Raw genomic sequence first — 19,912 nt, forward strand, 5'->3', positions numbered from 1 at the left:
CACCAACAGTCCAATACACCAGCCGCCTCAAGACATCCAGGATCAGAATGAACTCAGTTCTTTAAAATGATCTGTTTTTATTGGTTCTCTGTGTTTGTGACTCTGATTCTCGTGCCCTTTCACTGGTTGTTTATTAATGAAGCTGCGATCATCCGTGCACAGAAAACCCTCCACGTCCCTTTGTTTACATCCTGCCACCTCCAGATGCTCGCAGCTCTTGTTTACCAGATCTCCACAGAGCACGGAGACACCATCTCGGCTGCACATCGTTCCGACGAGGAGAGGAGAGAGCAGCTCGTCTCGCTCGGCGGCAGCCAATCAGCGGGCTGGTTTCTCTTCAGCATCTCTGGGTCGGAGGCATCGGGCAAAGTCGAGCTCAGGAGCCGCGGGAGGAAGCAGAGTCTGAGCAACACTTGCAGGACGACACGCTATGGTTGTGTGAATTATAACAAGCAGGCGGAGGATTTCTTCACCAGGTGATTAAAGCTGAATTTCACTTCATGCATTTATCACCATAGGGGCTATTTTTTGTCTCGGAGATATTTTCACATGTTACTTAAATGAAGGATTTGACACCTAAATGCCAGATTTGCACGTTCACCTGATTCCTGGAGCTTCTTTTGGCTCAGTTCGCATGTCTCTGCGTGCTTCACGAATATTGATCTGGCAGGATACGATGCATTTTCAGTTGTAAACACATGTGGCTGCATGCTGAGCCTGTATGCTCGATCTAAAATCTTCAGGGATCTTCCTGTGATGCCTATGATCTTCTGCACTGGCAGACGTGCACTATAGGTGCTGACAATAACAGACGGATCACGTGGACTCTGTGTGTGAATCTGACATTTTCCCCTTGTTTATGTAACTCTTCTCTAAAGAATTCCGAGCTGAGACACTGCGGTTTGATACCAGCGACTGCAGCAGTGACCACTAACATAAACATCAGGGTGTTTTTTCCCCCTCTGCTGTTTATCTTCTAAACGAGAGCTCTCCAATAAGCTCCATTATTTGTCAGATAGGATGATTGACAATGCGAATAGCCTGTGGCTGCAGCCTCTGTGGGTTGCATGGAAGTAGTTACATAATTGTGCATGAAAAAAAAGGTGCCCTGTTTTATTAGCTTCTCGATGCTCTGCAGCTGAAGTCTGAATTTAAGAGCTGACAGCTGAGTAGTAGACTAATGAGGCAAGTGCGTGGACAGAGTTCAACATGTTCTATTTCTGCATAGAAATAGAAATGATGTCATTTGAAAGTGTGAATGGGTTTATTTGCAGATAAATACTGCTGAAAATGACATTAGATTGTGTTTTGACACTGGTCAGTACTGGCAGAAAAGGTATTTGATTTATTTTTATGTTAATAAAAGACAGAGCACCTCCACGGTAATGAAGGTAATGTGTTTATTTTCTCTCAGTGAGGCTGTGCAGCCATGTTATCCCCATAGGTTGAATTAGATACGCATGAGGAGAAGACACAGTCACCGAGCTTGTCCCAGATTTCCCTGTTCTAGGGTTCATTGCACCGGTCCGAGAGCCCTTCAGTTCTGACACAAACGATTAACCTCAGAGTGTAAATCTTCCCATTTTGTTTTTGATGAGTTAAATTCAGGTGAGGCTTGAAATTAAAATGATTGTTAACAGGCGTAATGAAGAAGTGATGTTGTCCGATTCTGTTTTTACTCAAAAACCAAAGGAGATTTATATTTTTCCATGTTGACTTCAACACAAGGGAGTATTTGTGTGTCTCACTGTGCTTCATTGTGTCGGATGATGGAAGGTTTCTTATTTGGGCATTACCTGACATTTCCATGACACTGTAAAGACTTTAAAACGAGGTACCTTTAATTAATTAAGTGAGACATTATACAACGCAGTCTGGCTCCCAAACATCTTTTTAAAAGGGCTCCACTCGCAGCTAATTTGCAGTTGGCCCGACACTTGTGCTGTCTCTGGCATCACGTTTTCCTCTCAAATGTGGGGTTGCATAAGGACTCCCAGGCTTTCTTTACGCTGCCTTATACCTCTATTTGGCCTGCTGCTACTGCCAACAATAACTGCCGTTGCTTGTTTCAAACGTCTTGTTTTTCTTCAGCACGACGCTTGCCAAGATCTTTGACTCACAGAGCAGTTAAAGGGTGTGGGGAGGCACGGACTGACGGAGACAGCGAGCCGGTGACCTCAGACCTGGGCTGCAGCGGCACTGATGTCATCCTCTCGTTCCTTATGTCTTTGGGGACAGAGTCGGGACCGGGGCCGAAATTGGGGAAGGGTTAAGAGGTTGTGTTTGATCACGTGGTTAACTCCTTAAACAACGTGGAGGCATGTTACAGCTTACGACAAGCTCTATTTCTTGTATAGGCCCATTCATCAAAAGATCAAAAGCAGCACAATGTGTACACAGAATTCCTAGACAACTGGGGATTGTAGTTTTCTCTCTCCTCAAACATGAGTTAATGGAACATTTGTTGGGAACTGTTTTCGGGTTCACAGCAATCCACACATGGGCACATTAGAGAGTATTTATTAGTTGTATTTATATTTGCCATTTAACCTTCATTAGATTGTTAGCAGTGGAGATGCAGATAGGAAACATGGGTAGAGAGAAAGAGGCATGGCGTGCTGAACACCCCCCTCCAGGCTGGAATCCAACCAGACACGTTTGTGTCTTAAAACGCCACAAACCCTCGTAGAACAGTATGAGGGTAGGATCAGGTGGAAGTGACTTTTTAAATATCATTTCTATCCCGATTTCAATTCCTTGGCAGAGGAATGTGCTCTTCTGAGTGCCATTGTGGTTACGTATGAAAAGGAGGTCATGTTCGTAACATCAGTGTGTTGGTTGGTTTGTGTGGTTGTGGGCAATGTTACACAAAAACTACTGGACGTATTTCCATGAAGCCCGGGGGAAGGATGCAATATGGGTCAGGGAAGAACCCGGTAAATATTGTTGTGGATGCAGATACAGGAAGTTTTCCCTTTCTTTAACATTGTGACATAGGGTTTTTTAAACACTTTCACAGCTTTCCCAGTGAGTATTTGATGGATCCTGATGAAATAATTTATCAACAAAGACTGCTCATTTTAGCAGAGTTTTTTGACCAATAGAGACATTTTGAATATTGCCAGTATATTCTGTAAAGATGGTGCTTTGTTTCTCATTCATTAGGACATGTGTTGTGGCAGTACGCTGCCAGACATAATGTGCTATATAAGAGTTAGATCAGTCTTGAGCAGACCGATGTGTGTCACGGCAGCGGCGGGCGGCGCTCTTGGTTGTACTTGTATGATTGACTGACACGGTCACGGAGCAGCTGCCTGGAAAGGATACTGAAAACAGATGGGCTCTCTGCAGGCGCACTCACCGTGAGGGCATGATAGAGGAGGAGGTTTTCCGTCAAACTCTCTCTCGCACACACACATCACTCTGTCAACAGTGTCATCATTTTGTGAGTTAAACACCATCTGCCCAAACAACAGTTAAAACACAAACATTTTGTTTTTTGTGTGTGTTTGAGCATGCATGTTGTCTACCGGCTGATCTCCTCCCTCCAGAATGAAAAGAATTTTCCAGTCATGGCAGCGTATTGTTGCTATGAATAGATGCAGTTGAAAATGGGTCAATTTATGGTTAAAGCACTCATCTGTGCAGTGTATTGCCAGAAGGCAAGTGTATGTAAGCATGCTGTCATCCAGTCACAGATTTGTCTCTGGAGATCTGCCCTTAACCAAATGGTGTCTTCTGTGTATGTGGGAAAGTGGGGCAGAAAAAAGGCACTGGACAAATGTGCGCAAAAACCTATAGCTGTATTTGGCTAATTATTGTGAAAGCGTAAAATACACAGCCTTTAATTACAAATAAATCACTCAATAAATCTGCGGTCAGGCAAATATTGTACAGAATTGTATTCTTTCCATATACATGTATAGAATAGATGGTATCAATGGAATACAAAAGAGAAAAGCCTTAATGCTTTATTGTGCTTTTATTCTCTGTGGTTTTTAATGCATGTATTGAGTGCAGTTTTATATATATTTTTTTTTAATTATGAAATGAATTTAATCAAATAATCAGTCGATAATAATAATAAAAAAGACCATGTAGCTCAGCACAGTGTCAATGACCTCTCTTATTGAACATGATGTGTTTGAGGAGGCTAGTTGAGCTGAGGACTTAGACACTTGAAGTTACTGACTATAAATTTGAGGAGGAGGATGAAAAGATTCCTTTGTCCCACATGGATTTTACTGCTGTCATTGACGCACAAAGGAAAACACACAGTGGGTCGTTACTCTAATGAGAGGGTTTCGAGCTACCCACTGAAAACCATGTCAATAACCAAAATCAGTGACTTTATAAAGGTGAACCCAACAACATCACTTAAACACACAAAGCTGATTTTATTATTTGCCATAGTGTAATAACCTATATTTTACTCCACTTGTATGACAGAATAATTCAGTTGACAATGAATATGTAAATTATCATTATATCAGCACATAACATTTTATTACTTTCTATGTAGCTGAGGCTTTTATCCAAGCAGCTTACGATAAGTGCATTCCACCATGAGGGTACAAACCCAGAACGACAAGAATCAACTTAGTACAATTTGCTTCAAGAAAGCCAAACTACAAAGCTCTATATGTAAATGAGAGCTGCAGAGGTCGGATGGCACTAGCAGGTGGACCAACCAGTTGTAATAGTCTAGGCGTGAGATGACCAGAGCTGGGACCAGAACCTGCACCGCCTTCTGAGTCAGAAGGGGACGTATTGTCCTGATGTTGTGCAGCATGTATCTACAGGAACGTGTTGTTGCAGTAATGTTGGCAGGAAGGGAGATTTGACTGTTGAGTGTCACACCCAGGTTCCTACCAGTCTGGGTTGGGGCTACCACGGACTTGTCAAAGGTATTAGTCAGGTCATGGGTGGGAGAGACTTTCCCTGGAAGGAAAAGTAGTTTGGTCTTGTCAAGGTGGATTTTCAGGTGGTGTGTGGAGATCAACTTAGAGATGTCAGTCAGACAGGCCGAGATTTGTGCTGCCACCTGTGTTTCAGTTTGAAGAAAAGAGAGGATTAGCTGGGTGTCATCATCGTAGCTGTGGTAGGAAAACCCATGTGAGTGCATGACAGAGCCGAGAGAGATGGTGTACAGAGAGAAGAGGAGGGGACCCAGGACGGAACCTTGAGGGGCCCCAGTAGTGAGGACAAGGTTCATACACCGATCCTCTCCAAGTTACCTGGTAAGTGCGGCCATTGAGGTAGGATGAGAGCAGAGCCTGAGACAGCCAGAGACACCTCTTTAGACTAATAGTTTGGACTTCTTTATTTAAAAAATGTTTTGTTTGTGATGTCCTAAAGAGAGGATCATGATCGAAATGGTTTACAAGCAGCAAACTGGTGGCAAATATTTAAAGAAGGCTAAATATTGTCTATGATCTAACAGATTAATTAAAAGAAAAGAAGGTTTTATTAAAAATGTATTCAAATGGTAAGTTTAATATAGCTGTTCACATGGTTATTGGCTAAATTTGACTGTTGTCAAATTGTAAACCAAAAATATCTGTGAGTTATTTTGTTTGTATGTTTAAAATTTGTGCATTTAGTAAAGAGAGCATTTCATTGCTGAATAGATTTACATTTACCATAAAAAATGCAAAACACTTATTGAATAATCAATTATACAATAAAAAATACTGTATAAAATATAATGCAGTAATGAATTCTAGTTCCAGCAAACTTCAGTTACTCCATCTCGAGTGTCTTGGCACGAGTCCTCGATGACATATGAGCACAGAAACTCAATAGAGGCACTCTGCGATGTCACCATGTATGTGTGAAGACACGAGCAGAGGTCAGACACAGAGGCCACTGGGTTTGGACAATGGGCTCCCAGTGTCTGCAGCTCTGAATGCCATTATTCATACAGATTAATAACCTTCTCTTTTTTTTTCCCCACTAAGAATTGCCATCCTGATCATAATGGCTTTATGCAGCGTCAATCCAGGAACCTTTGTACCCATTTAAGTGGCGAGTGTCCTTAGCGAGGTCTCGTGTGTGATTGTTGGTCACAGGGTCATGGAAACAAAACCCCATGGTGCCATTGTGGGGGTCGGGGTGAGTGAGGGGGAGTGAGAGAACTTTATTGGTGACTTGAGGTACTCGGGTGAAACTTTGCGAGCTGGAGCAGGCGTTCAAGTCCACGGGACACGGCATCTCTCTCCGGTCTGCGTCTTGTTCGTGTCCGATTAGTACCGAGTACAACGATTGGCAAATAGTTTTAGAGACTCTGTTGCGGTGCCATGGCAACACACATCCATTAATGATGCTGAGCTGAGTATGGGAACAGCTGAAAGGTGAGCAGAGAACCTTCACTTGCTATAAATACACGGCAGGATTGAATTGTCTTTAGAGAAATACTTTTATCGCTATTATCTGAGAGTAAATGGCCTTTTCCTTCCGGACTACAGTACGATATGGTCAAGGCGAGATGCTGAATTGAGAAGCTGCTTTCCTTTTCCTCTCTTCGTGCAGATCTGGAGGATGATGTGTTCAGAGAGGAATCTCTGTACTCAGTGAATGAAATCATGCAAACCAAGAGAGGTCGTTGCAAAGCGTTTAAAGATGTGTCACTACAAACAGTAACGAATATTAAGAAAGCTGTCTGGAAGTTATTTGATGATGAGAGGATCTTGCTGCTTTTGAGTTGTGCTTATTATTCTATCTGAAGTCTTTTCTTTTGATTTGTCTCAGTGTGAGTTTGTGTGTCAGACTTGAAAAGACACGTTGTCGGTGTTCATTTTGTTCACATTGATTTAAGAGTAAAGAGGACAAGAGGAGTATCGCACCTTTTGTTGTGACGCTGTCTTCCTCTCACATTGCTCACCTGCTCTCTCATCTTCTCCCACAGCACAAAGAGAAATCAGAAGTCGACTAATCCAAGCACTGCACGGAGGGAAGTGAATTCCTGCACAAGCATGGCGGACCAGAAGTAAGTACCAGCAAGAAAAAAAGAGCCTTCACCTCTTATTTGTACATTAGTTCAACTACCCATCTGCCGATTTTGATTCGTGTGCCTTTGAATTCCTCAGAGGTCTATTAATATCCTTCACCGCTCTGCCAGAATACAAGACCTCTGCCCTTTCACAGTGACAGAGACAAACCTCTGGAGAGTCTAATCTTGCCTGTAACGTAGAATCTAGTACTGCACAAGAAGGGACAACTAGAGGTCAAATCATCTGTGTTGTTTTACAGACCTCTTGCATTCTGAATATTCTGATATATGGTTTAAATTATTGGCTTTATCATTTACATAGCTTAAAGTCGTACACTGAATGAATAGTCAGTGATGATGCCATGTCTTCCCCCTCTCAGAGACAACATAGATGACTTTAAAGTCCAGACAGCCAAACATGCCAACATCAGTTCGGCCCCTTTACGGCCGCACAGTGAACACTCCAAAGACCGAGCGTCCAAAAGGCATTCGATCGAGTCCAATGGGACCAGTGACGGAGGTGCGGGTTCCTCCACGCCCGTGGAGGTCACCGCTTTGGAGGAGTCGTTTCGGCGCTTCGCCATCCACGGCGATACTCGCGCTACCGGCAAGGAGCTGCACGGAAAGAACTGGTCCAAACTCTGCAAGGACTGCGCCGTGATCGACGGCAAGAACATCACCCTGACCGACGTGGACATCGTCTTCAGCAAAGTCAAGTAAGAGAGAAACCAAATGTGCTGTTCTCGTAAAGACTGAATATTGCGCAATCTTTTCCAGCCTGTTTGGAGTTTAATCTGCCAACATCTGGCCCGGTTAGGATGAAGTGACTGACGTGCCACTACACGACTGTGCCCTTTTATCACATGCTTTACTGTTGCGGAGGCAGACATGACTACAGGTTGAGTCATCTCGAGGCCCGTAAGGTCACTTATGTGGAACATTGTCGTAGAAAATGATTGGAGATGAAAACTGGCCCAGGACTGAACTATGTTTTCCAAATAATGAAAGATGTGTTTGTAGTTTCATTCATTTCCATAGAATTAAATCTATGGTTGGGTCTTTATCAGACAGTCAAGTGAAAGAAGCGCTGATCTTACTGTGCACTGGCCACATAGTTTCATTGTTATGATTAAATTATGACTGTCAACTTAGAAAACCAGTATAATATTATCAAACCAGAATGGAACCCAGTAGAGTGCATACTTCTGTCACAAGTCAGTAATTTTACTAGATCCGGATTTTTTATTTGAATCTGCAACAAATTTAAAACAGTCCCCTAAACTGCTTTTTTTCATCAAGATCCGTGAATAATTCATTGGGAAATCAATGAAAAATGCCTAAAGTGAAAACAAAATTTCCTGGATCCACCCCCTGATCTGCATCCACAGCTCCAGTTAATTCGCTCTTTCTTTGGTAATGTCTCGTCCCTCCAGAGAATCCCATGGAAATCATGAGTAGTATTTGCATAATCCTGCTAATAAACAAAAAAAGACAAAACACAACCTTATATCTTTAAGCTATGGAATACTACATTTTCAGGCTGCGTTACTATTCTTTCTTTTATGAGGTCGGCTTGGGCGAAAGTGACCGTCAGAGAACAGCAGCCGGAGCAGGAGGCCAGGGCGGCTCAACTTGTATTTCCTCAGGCTGCGTTGATTCATCCTTTGCTGCTCGATTTTTGTCGACTCTAATAATAAGCTGTGACCTCAATGTTATTTCACCAAAGTAGAGAACTTTTCATCTGTACAGCTGCGCTTGTGTTTACCAAGTGTACCGAGCGTCTGCAAACCATTATGTGCTGATAACACATTGACAGACGAGTGTAGATATGTTCCACAGATTAGATCGTAACGTTCCTTAAGCACCACCGACTAAAGAGGGTGTAAGAAAGGACAAGGCTTTTACAATGTGGGTTTGTCGGGGTGTGTGTGTGGCTATTCTGGAGATTTTCATTCATACACAAAGCAGCAGTTTTTTTTTGTATCTTGGTTGAATGAAGTGAATTAATGATTCTGCTCGACGGCGCCTGAATAGAGGAGCAAGGCTGGAGGCCACTCATCATCACATATTCCTACAGGAGAGGACAGGCTGCGTAGGAATCTCACACTGATTTAGTAGATTTTCCATCTTTTGCTGGTGTGTAACCAAAGGTCGATCTCAGTCACTTTGTGTACACACTCATTTAAAAGATATTCCAAAATGGTTTCATGTGTTATTTTTCTTGTTGATACTGTTTGTTCCTGCCCTGGGATCAAGGAAGATAAAAAGGCCATTTCCAAAGGCTGTTAGTCATTTTAAATACATTTCCAGGAAACTAGGACCTACCGCTAACTGGCTATTATCACCATCAAACAAACAGTGCAGTGTAAACTAAAGTGGCTTTATATTGTCATGTCAGATTTATTTGCACACCAAGCAAAAACATGCAAAGAAGGTCAACTCCCCTTAATGAAACTAAAAATGTTTTTGAAGCCTCCATAAGCAGTGGCTTGCTTTAGTCATCACATGCGGCCTCAGATGGTAGAACCTTCATCTTTTCTCAAGCATTATCAAATATAGTCTGTGACATTTCTAAACCTCATTCTTTCACATATAGAACTTCCTGCTCATGAAAGGTTGACACCCTAACAGTGCTCTTTCACGTTAAGATGCTGAAAGATAAGTAGAATTTGGCTGCAGGATATAACAACGGAGAATGAAATATGCAGACTGAAGCATACAAATTGGTGACGTACCTCAGTTTTTTCTAAATCAGGGGGCAAGATTGGGGGCGACAATTTAGACAATTATATGTCCACCATCCATGCACATATAGCGATTCAGTAAGGTGCACATGTAAGCCATTCCCTGTTTGTTTTGATCACACATCATTGAAAATGTTTTGAAAATTGTTTCTCGTTCAACCTCATTTAGTCTTTCTTCCTTGCATTGTTAGACAGTGACTACTTAAATTGTTGTTTAAGGTTCCCTGACAGGACAGGGGCACTTCCGGGGCCAGTCTGATTACAGATGGGGCCAGAGCCCCCCTGAACCCTCCCCTGGATCCACCCCTGTTGATCTCATGATTGCCTATATTTCTGTGCCTTAGATGGGCGGTTTCTGCTGAGAGATGATAATTAACTTGGACAAAAAAGTGCCCTTAGAGATCCTGCAGGCTTTAAATAAACATCCCTTCATGATTTCACATGCCACTGATACCTCAGGAACCTGTTTACAGTTCTCTACAGGAAACTGGACACATGTTCTGGAAGTATCCTCGTTTTCCAGACTCCTCCATATCAAAACCTTCCCTGTTGGCATGGTAACAGCTCATGTTTACTGCTCTGAGCATTTTCTTGGCCGGACTAGAGGAGGAACCTTTACATTGACTGTGAGATTTAAGCTTGTTTACATCCAGCTCTGTTGGTGAGCAACAGCAATGTGGTGTAATAGACATTGAAGTAGGAAAATGTGTTCCACATCTTTCCACACAGACTTTGTTTTGTGATGATTCTGTGTAGCGTTGTATACATTCTGTCCTTGGATGTGTGTTTGGGTTTGTTGAGGCCTACGGGTCCTAATCAGGGTCCTTCAATATCCCAGCATGCAATTTGAACCAGCTTCACTAAGCTCTGCAGAGTGTTGAGCAAGATAGTAAAGTGATTTCTGAATGTGTGTGTGTGTGTGTGTGTGTGTGTGTGTGTGTTTGTGTGTGTGTGTGTAGGCTTCAGAGGCAGCCACAGGATAAAAAAACAGGACAAACTGGGGGAGGGGCTCATTTTCATGTAGTTTTTGACTCCAGGCACAACTGAGTCAGGGAGCGCTGCCATGTCAGAGGAGCAGATCCCCACTCTCCTTTTAATCAGTGTCGAAGCTCTTTGCTTACACATGAACAAATTAAACATCTTAATGAGCACTGGCTAATCACAGCATGGCTGAACTAACCCTGATTCATAGTGGAGGTCAGCTGCACCACATTGAGGCTCTGCCGTGCTCGGAGCCAGAGAACACCACAGCATAAACAATGGATGAGGTAGAAATCTGGAATGGACTAATTAACTCCTGGCACGATCTGTTGGTGGCTTCATTTTCCAGGCTTTGCTTGTTTTTCCTCATCGCTTAACATGAGGCTGTGCACCAGCATTGTGCAGATTCAACCAGTTATTATGTCAGATCCATATAGGAGCGGCTGCAGTCCAGGGGGCTTCCAGATGGTTCGCTGTTCGATCCCGGCTTTTCCAATCGGCATGTTAATGTGTTCTTGGGCAAGACACTGACACACAAACTGCCATGAAATAGAAATAGCTGCGTAGCATTGTGTGAATGAGTGAATGTGATTTGTGGTGTGAAGTACGGTGGCCCTGAGGTGCCAATCACAATGCGAAACAGATAGATTTAAAAAACAGTGAATTACAAGTTTATCATTGTTTTCTGATTTGTTCTTGTGTTTTTTGATTTGCTGTTGAGTTTTGACATTAAACGTTGTGATTTGCTCTTCAGGGCCACCGTAGTGAAGCTCTTCCAGTGGTCTAGACTAGAAAAGCATAATATCAATACAATCCATTTACCATGTGGATCATGTGCTGCAGATGGTTGAACTCCTTATATAAACAGCAGGTCATCAGTATCCCAAACTAAAATAAAGCTCCTCTCGCCTACTGAACACTTGTCCTTTCTAACCGCATCACAGCCTCCTCGGATTTGCTATTTTTACAGCACACTTACACTGTTTAACTATTTGTATACTCGGGAGGATCTAATGCTCAGTATGGAGAGGTCTGCCGAGGAGTCACACTCATCTTCCTCGGACAGAGACGGCAGCTAGAAGTCCAGTTCTCCCTCTGACAATACACAGCATGGAGCAGGCGCAGAGGAATGGAGCTCTCATGTGTTCAGCACTGATGGATCGCCCAAACACGACCGTTCACTGGATGAGACAAATTAATAATGAACCCAAACATCCCTGTTTATTGTAGCTTGTTGCTATGACAGCAGGTTGCCCGGAGAGACTGCTGGATTTATTGGCTGTTGTTTAGGCAACCTGTCACCACAGCAATGGCTGTTTGTGTTTGTGTTACTATGCACTTCTAACGTGGAAGTGAATCCGGCAAATGGCCAGTTAGACGAGTGCAGTTCTCTCAGAAAGAGAATGATGGATGATGATCTGTGGATTGGTATTGGTTAGTGGTTACAACAGATTGAGTTTCTAAATGAAAAGGCAGGGCCTCACAACACCCGTCAGCAGGTCCAAATGTCCTTATTAGACAGCTGGAATGAGAAACATCAGGGCTCTGGGCCCTGAGTTATACACTTCAATGCAGTATGATAAATAATATGAAGAGACATTCACATATACAGCCTACAGCTGTGTGTGTGTGTGTGTGTGTAGATCTGCCGAGTTGCTCAGACGACAGTGAAGTATGGAGAAACACTGGGAGACGAGATCCAAACAGTCAAAGTTTTCTCAGTGTTTATCTCAGTAGGATACCATCTCTATGCTGTCTTACATCTGCAACGCTGAAGTGCTCACACATGGCTGCGTGCACACCACCGCCTGCTCTCGTTTTATACTTTCAGATTGAGAGGATGTAGAGAAGAGCTGCCGACAAGGCGATCCTAAACACGGGCTTTCCTTTGTCCACGGAGAAATCTTCATATGTCTTATTGGGTTTTGTGCGCTGAACTGTGACAAGTGTTATCCCCTTCTTAAGCTCCTTTTCCGACCACATTACAGGAAGAAATCCTGCCGCACCATCACATTTGACGAGTTCAAAGTTGCACTCGGAGAGCTGGCCCGGAAGAAATACAAGGAGAAGACAGTAGAGGAGGCCGAGGCTGAGGTGTTCAAGCAGATCGAAGGGAAGGCACCTGTCATTGCAGGAGTCACGGTAAGTCTCACAACGGGACTAATACTGATGTCAGTACACATCTCATCCATTTGTACCAGCGATCACAGTATAAACTTAAATGTTTCCCCACAGAGAGCCGTGGCTTCCCCTACAGTGAGCCGCCTCACGGACCCCACCAAGTTTACAGGGTCACACAAGGAGCGCTTCGACGGCACCGGCCGTGGGAAGGGTAAGGCAGGACGGGTAGACATAGTCGACACTTCCGGATACGTCTCAGGATACAAACATCGAGGGTCGTATGAAAAGAAAATCACTAAACCAACCGATTAAAGACGCGGAAATAACCTTGTTTTTATTTTAAAAAATAAAGAAGAGTACTCAAAGAAAGCACAAAAGAAAAATGATTTCATACATTTTCCCGCCCGTTTATTTAGTGCGTGCGTGAGTGTGTCTGTGTGTGTGCAAGAGAGAGATGTTTTTTTAGTTCCTCTCTTTGTCAAGTGTGAGAACTGGAAAATTGTTTACATCTATTTTTACAAAGTCATCACCAGCTGGTACATTCCTGTCAGAGAGCGAGTAACTGCCAAACACTGAAGAGAACAAACCATTCTATGAACTTTGAAGCTTTGTTGTTATGATAGGGCCTTATTATATTTATTGAGCACAAAAACAACAACATGCCAAGAAAAACTGAATAAAGTCGGTCGACGGTTTTGATGAATCAACAACATTGAACTTTTTAATGGAAATGTGTCTATTCCCAGATTTACCTGAAGAAAAGCGTCATTAATTTTGCAGAGTTTCGATAATTGGCACGCTTTTGACAGATATTATCATTTTTGTCGTTTTGTTATTTCTTCAATTGTTAATTCCATCCCCTCCTAATCGTCAGTCTGCCCCTCTTGTCAACCGTCTGTAAAATCTACTGTTCATTTAATGTCATTACACAAGCTCGCAGTGTCATTTGAATAATTTGCGTTGAGCTCAGACCAAGACAGATACATTATTATAAAAGCTTTCTCAAACCAGCCGCAAATTAAGATTATGGCATATTTGTTTTCTTCTGTGAATACCACAAAAGCACAAAAAACTAAGAAGGCCTGTTTTCAAAAAGTATTTCCAGTTTTATATCTTTAAATAAGAATAAATGTCTTTATTCGGAGTTCATTCTCTTGACAAACTGTTTCGCTAACATGCATTTCAAGTATTAAATTGGTGAATCCAGCTGAAGGAAGCTCCAACCACAGTAGATGAGCTCGGTTGAACAAGATTGTATTTTATCTCATATTGTTAGTCCCTCAATTAGATTTCTATACAGTAGTTCTAATATATTTGTGGTAAGATTGTGTATATTCTATAACATTAGAGCCACACGGCTTAATTTATGACACTGGCTTTGTACCTTTTCTTTTCTTGTATTGCTGTACTTTGTGCATGTTATGTATATTGCATATGATTCAGAAGCATAAAGATGACATTAGGAGTTTGTCTTAACTTATCTTAACTGCTGTGCCTGCTGTGAAGACAGACTACTGGACAGACTTCATTATTATTTTCTTAAGTGATAACATTGTGGGGTCATTATGATGGAGTATTAGGGCCAATTAAAAGGGAAATAAAAGGGAACAGGTTTTAAGAATACATTCTTTGTATATAAAGTCATCATTTTATGAGAAAGAAGTTGTAATTGTTGGAGAAAAAAAGTCATAATCTCAGGCAGTAAATATCAAAAAATGAGGAATCTTATATTTCACAAATAACAAAATATTAAATCATTTAAAAATCAGCACCACATCGTTGTAAGTATCAGGTCTTTGAAAAGATTGTGTTACAAACCGTGTCTACTCTGATGAAACTTGGAGGAAGTGGCCTCTTTAGTGGAGGAGGAAATGTTCGGTCGTGGTCGTATGTGAGGTTGTTTACATCTGTGTGAGATTCAAATCGGTTGCGTAGTTTCTCAGGAAACAATGATATTGGTTCAAGATTTCTAAACCAGCTTAAGTGGAACTAAGTGCGACCTTATTTTTGTAATAAAATAAAATAGAATACTTGGAATAATTTGACTTTATTCTTGTAATATTATGACTTTTTTCCCCAATTATAACTTTATTCTTGAAATCTCGTGTTTTTTGCTTCAGTACGGCCCTAACACTCTGTCCTAGATCGTGATCAAATATCGTACTGCTTGAAATCAATATGTGCAAACTTGTAAATGTACAAAGTCAGCCACACACTAATGCTATTGGATTTGTCTAATGATAAAGATTTAGCAGACATTTCATGTGCGGTTCTGTCATCCAGATCGCAACTAAAAACAAAAGGATGTTTTTTTTACTGATGTCTCCTGACGTACTGCATACTCTATGAGATAAAGGGAAAATTGCACAGGTAATAAACTTTTATAGATTAATATTTTTCCAGCATAGTGACAGTGTTTCTGCCGCACTCGTCACACACTACCTGTAGCCTCAGCTGATGAAGAATCAGGCCCCAAGTGGAAAACCAGCAGCTATCGGTCGGGTGTTTTTGTCTGCTGCAGTAGCTTAGGTATGATCTGTTTTCTGTGCTTAATGCCAAATACTGTGCACCTTTAATGTGGAGGATCGATACTGTCTTATTTTTTCAAATAACTTTTAATGAACTGTTGTGCCCTGGTGCATGCAGCGTGGTTTTGTTCTTGTTCTTTAGACCTCTTAATGTGTGTTCATGATTTGTAGTGCTTTATTGAAAATAAAAAAATCTGTCAAAATATGGTGTTATTTTTTATTATGGCTTTTTCCAGGAACGTGTACCATTCACATGAGAGTAAAGCTACATTCAGCTGAGTTTATGCAGAGTCCACAGTCTACCCTGGTTTGCCAGGTCCGGCATTAGCGTCTGCTAGAGAAAAGTGCATGTGTGCGAAGCCCTCCAGCCCCAAGGCAGAGGTATAAATAAAGTCACAGTGCAGCTGGAATCTAGATGCATTCATTCCACTGCAGTGTACAAAGCAGATGGAGACACAACTGACCTAAAAACATTAAAAAAAATAAAACAGCCAAGAGACGCAATCTTGCTACTGATCCAGGAAATATGTTGTGACCTTCTCTCTAACATTTTTTCCTCTTCAATCATTTGTTAGCATAACGGCCTTGTCACACAATTGTACACAACCATGCTTGAATGAATGGCTTTTCTCCCGTCATTGTTTCCATCGAGAAAACACAATCTATAATTTTTTTTGGGGGGGGGGGGGAATAATAAACATTAATGGAATCTGCTAGGAAATTACAACGATCAAAAATGAAGTGTACACTGCAAGGACTATAAAAAAATTAAAATGAATTATTAACACTCTAGCTGCTGGGCCTCATGCAATTACTGCAATGCTAATATGACACATATTTTCATACCGGTGTGTGTCTCCTCATTCAAACGCTTCTTTTACGTTCCTCTTTCCCCTTCAGCTCAGTCAGCGAACCTTCAGTGGTAGCCACCAGGGACCTGCAGCACGTACACAACCACATCCACATCACATAAACAACCAACAGAGCGGAAATGATTTAGTTCACATGGGGGAATCTTCTCACCTGGCTTTCTTGCAGTATATCTGACGATTCCTTGACTTTCTCAGCCTCATGCACTTTCTTCCTCAGCCCCTCGATCTCTTTCCTCAGCTCCTCCACTTCTGTCTGAGCCTCTAAGGATGTGCAAGTGTTAGTTCAGTGTAAGGAAAACTGCCAAATGTTCAGATGTATCTCCCACTGGGGTTGACACCCACCTTTAATCTGAGTCACAGGTGAACTTTTCATCATTGACTTGAGATACTGTCGCTCTAACTTGATGAGCTGTTTCTGCAGAGCGACGTTTTCCTCCAAGACAATCCTCAGCTGCTCGTTTTGTTTGCCCTAGGATGAAGTAAAGACATTAAACACTGTGTGCTTTTCAAAACCAGGAAAGATTCCTGCAGCTCAAGATTGTTTTTCGAGATCTGAATCCACTCACAACTGAAGAGCGAGTTTCCTCCAGCTGGGCAGAGAGGTGACGGACTTCAGTTTTGTGCTCTTGCTCTTGTGCAGCTGTTTGGATGCTCAGCGCGCCGGCTTCCCGTCTTAAGGTCCTGACCTCAGCCTCCCGGATGGAAATATCGTTTTCCATCATGGAGAGGATCTTGACTGCCTGAGCTGGAGCCAAAAATAGAAATGTTGAGAAGATATTCATTATCAGTGCGTGGAGGCTACATTCCAGGAACCAAACTCAAACTCACACAGGAAGTTGTTGTTTTGATGCAGGGACCTCTCTCCTTTCCAGTGTTTGTCCACGAGATTAAGAAGCATCTCCAGGGGTTTCCTGTAACTACCCTACGAGATGAATTCAGAGATACTGTAAGTTGAGCAAAAATAACATCGAGTATGATTTGTTCTTGAAGGGAAAAGGAACCTTTTTCTTCATTTCCTCTTGCTGCAGTGAGCTGGAGCCCCCTTCTGTCTTGTTGAAGCTGGAGTAGGTCAGTCTTGCAGGATGTAAGATGGGGTTTGAGGGGTCAGACAGATTCAAACCAGGACGATGTGGACTGGGAGGTCGGATGTTAACGAATGAAGAACAAAGACGCTGACTTTGATCTGGAAAGAATATTAAAAAGAAATACACAATTCATCAACATAACAAGAAAATAATATTTGGTATTGTTGGATGTGTGTCACTTCTCTTAATGGAGCAGGTTAAATGTAGATATCGGCTCTGTACTAGGATTGGGGGTGAAATATCCTTTGGCCACGTGTCTGGTTTGTTGGAAATCCTCCTGTTTTCCGGGTGCAGGTCGTCTCTCTACATAGGGGCCGAAGGACACCTTTGGTCTCTCAGTCACTTTTGATGAGGTAGAACTTTTTTTATGAGACAGATCTTTCACGTGAGCCATTTTCGAACTGGTGTTATCTGGTAAATAACAAATATCACAATAGAAGTGTGGTATATATTAATTGGTCTTCAATCGAGGGGCTAGAGTCATGATTCGAAATTAAAAGGAAGAATTGTGTCTCCCCCAAGTGGTGGTTTTGCACATTGTCAACAATCGATAAGAAAAAGCTTACCATATTTTGTGGGGGGATACCTCAGGATGGATTTAGCCGTTTCCTTAGATAAATATGAGAACATACAGTAAGTGCGATAATGTAAATATATGACAATATGATGAGATGGTTTCACATACAGCAAAATGAAGTCACCTGTTTAGGAGTTGAGCTCCTCTGTTCTGTAAAATATTTTGGTTCTTCCTCTGCAGGTTCTGAGACAGAAGATGGTTTGAAATTAATAACATTTTGAAAACAAAACATGAAATTCAAATGAGAATTAACTGTTGGACTTTGGCATCTTACTTCCTGCCTTCTTGTGAACAGTATCCGAGATGGTTTCCCTTTGGTCTCCAGGATTCATCTCCACAAAGTTTAATACAATATCATCAGGTTCAGTCAGGAGAGAGAGCCTCTTGGTCAAGCGGTTAACTTGAGCCAATCTTACATCGCTGCTTCTAGAAACCACAATCAAGACCAATCAGGGTGACATAGCTTTGGTCATTTAAAACCTCCACATAAGTTTGTGTTGTTACATGATATATCAAATTACCTTTTGTCTTCACACTGACTTTGACGGGAGCTCTTCGGGTTAGGGTTAGGTAAAATGTCAGAGGAGAACTGCATTATGGCAGCTTTTCGCTCGGTGTCACTGACTGAACAGCTATCTGGAGAGCAATGGAGGCGACTTATTAGTAAAACATGTCTGAGAAGAACACAGTCAGAGTTTAACTGGCACATCTTACCGAGCTTGCAAAGATTGGGCATGGCATGTACCACGTAAGGGCGGAAGTTTGGGTAACGCTTTGTCAGAGGGTTGAGTCGGAGGTCCAGCTCTCTCAAAGACGTCAGCTCATACAGCACTTTCAACTCTTCAAGGGAGGGTATGCAGTTATAGTACAGGATCAGCCTCTCCAGCGATTTCAAGTGTTGAACCCCCTGGAAAGTAGCCGATAAAGTTTAAACAGAGGTTAGGAAAAATGACAATGGAATATTTATAATACAAATTTGAGAAAAAATACTTGTGTGTCTGGAACTTATATATCTCCAGCATTTTTTAGAACAAGTAGATAGAGAGAGACTATATCCAAAAATTATATCACATTTGATTATTTCTTATAAGTTTAAAGACTTTAAAGATTGTGTTTTTTAACTCCTCTTTATGGACAGAGAATGGCATACCATTGATTAACATTTTACTAATCTGAGGTAGATCAGTTATGTGTTATGCTCAATATGACTTTTGTTTTATCACTTTTGATGATAATTATATTACAACGATTATTGAAATAGGTTTTAATGTCCATCCCTATTTCCACTTAACAAAGATACCTAAGGGGAAGTAAAAGGGGGATGCTCATCTTTATAGTGCAACAAACACAGTTTAACACTGTTGCACAGTTTTATAAAGGTTAGATCTAACAATAAAGGTTTAATACGGTGTATATAATATATTATCGGTTTTAAAAACCCACCTCAACAGAGACGAGAGCATTGCAGGACAGATCCAGAGACTTTAGACGCACGAAGTTGTGCAGAGCATTTCCAAGATGACTGATCTTCTCCTCATATGTTCCCGGGAGGCTCAGCGAGCGGACATCACCTGTTCAAACACATGTTCAGGTATAAATGGTTTGCTTTGCATCATGGGAAAGATTACTGCTGCTATGTTAGCTGCCGTTAGCTTAGCTACCGACAACAAACTGCAATTATTTTAAGTTACAGGAGATAGAACATCGTGGCTTCACTTTAAATAGGTGTTAGAACTCACACCTAAATAGACATTTTACTGAAAGGAGATAATATTACTCAGACACGGATGTTTCAATCGTAGTTTGTCCCGTATCCACTGCTCTGTTATTGTTGTCAAACCCTCCGCCGCCATACTTTTCGAACTTTCGCTGCCTTCACGTGCTGCCGGGAAAACCACACTTTCCAATTTGCCAAGAACATTAGCGCCCCCTGGCTGTTTCATAGAGTTCAATCATGGATCACTCAAGAGTCCTGAGTTCAGCCTAAACATTTATAGTTCAGATTTATATCAA

At 41.8% G+C, this 19,912-nt stretch overlaps 2 protein-coding genes across 5 annotated transcripts; one reads left to right on the plus strand and one right to left on the minus strand.

The window, feature by feature from the left end:
* The first annotated feature begins 189 nt into the window (after nucleotides 1-189).
* On the plus strand, nucleotides 190-15,568 carry LOC133964832 (tubulin polymerization-promoting protein). Of its 2 annotated transcripts, none has more exons than XM_062399100.1 (5): nucleotides 190-476; nucleotides 6,908-6,988; nucleotides 7,372-7,707; nucleotides 12,705-12,858; nucleotides 12,952-15,568. In XM_062399100.1, the coding sequence occupies exons 1-5, from the start codon at nucleotides 205-207 to the stop codon at nucleotides 13,147-13,149; spliced, it is 1,041 nt and encodes a 346-aa protein (XP_062255084.1). In that variant the 5' UTR covers nucleotides 190-204; the 3' UTR covers nucleotides 13,150-15,568. The 2 variants fall into 2 exon arrangements, with proteins under 2 accessions (XP_062255084.1, XP_062255086.1); XM_062399102.1 differs by lacking the exon at nucleotides 190-476 and adding an exon at nucleotides 6,178-6,353.
* Nucleotides 15,569-19,909, minus strand: cep72 (centrosomal protein 72). 3 transcript variants are annotated; one of them, XM_062399098.1, is made up of 14 exons: nucleotides 19,677-19,909; nucleotides 19,343-19,470; nucleotides 18,614-18,806; nucleotides 18,421-18,535; nucleotides 18,174-18,325; nucleotides 18,024-18,082; nucleotides 17,889-17,931; nucleotides 17,545-17,625; nucleotides 17,239-17,420; nucleotides 17,066-17,159; nucleotides 16,804-16,982; nucleotides 16,580-16,706; nucleotides 16,389-16,498; nucleotides 15,569-16,302 (listed from the first exon to the last, which is right to left on the minus strand). In XM_062399098.1, the coding sequence occupies exons 1-14, from the start codon at nucleotides 19,840-19,842 to the stop codon at nucleotides 16,282-16,284; spliced, it is 1,650 nt and encodes a 549-aa protein (XP_062255082.1). In that variant the 5' UTR covers nucleotides 19,843-19,909; the 3' UTR covers nucleotides 15,569-16,281. The 3 variants fall into 3 exon arrangements, with proteins under 3 accessions (XP_062255082.1, XP_062255081.1, XP_062255083.1); XM_062399097.1 differs by having other exon boundaries at nucleotides 17,545-17,733; XM_062399099.1 differs by lacking the exon at nucleotides 17,545-17,625 and having other exon boundaries at nucleotides 19,677-19,907.
* Nucleotides 19,910-19,912: the final 3 nt, after the last annotated feature.

Source organism: Platichthys flesus, chromosome 11 (genome assembly GCF_949316205.1).
Source record: "Platichthys flesus chromosome 11, fPlaFle2.1, whole genome shotgun sequence".
NCBI classification, from domain to species: Eukaryota; Metazoa; Chordata; class Actinopteri; order Pleuronectiformes; family Pleuronectidae; genus Platichthys; species Platichthys flesus.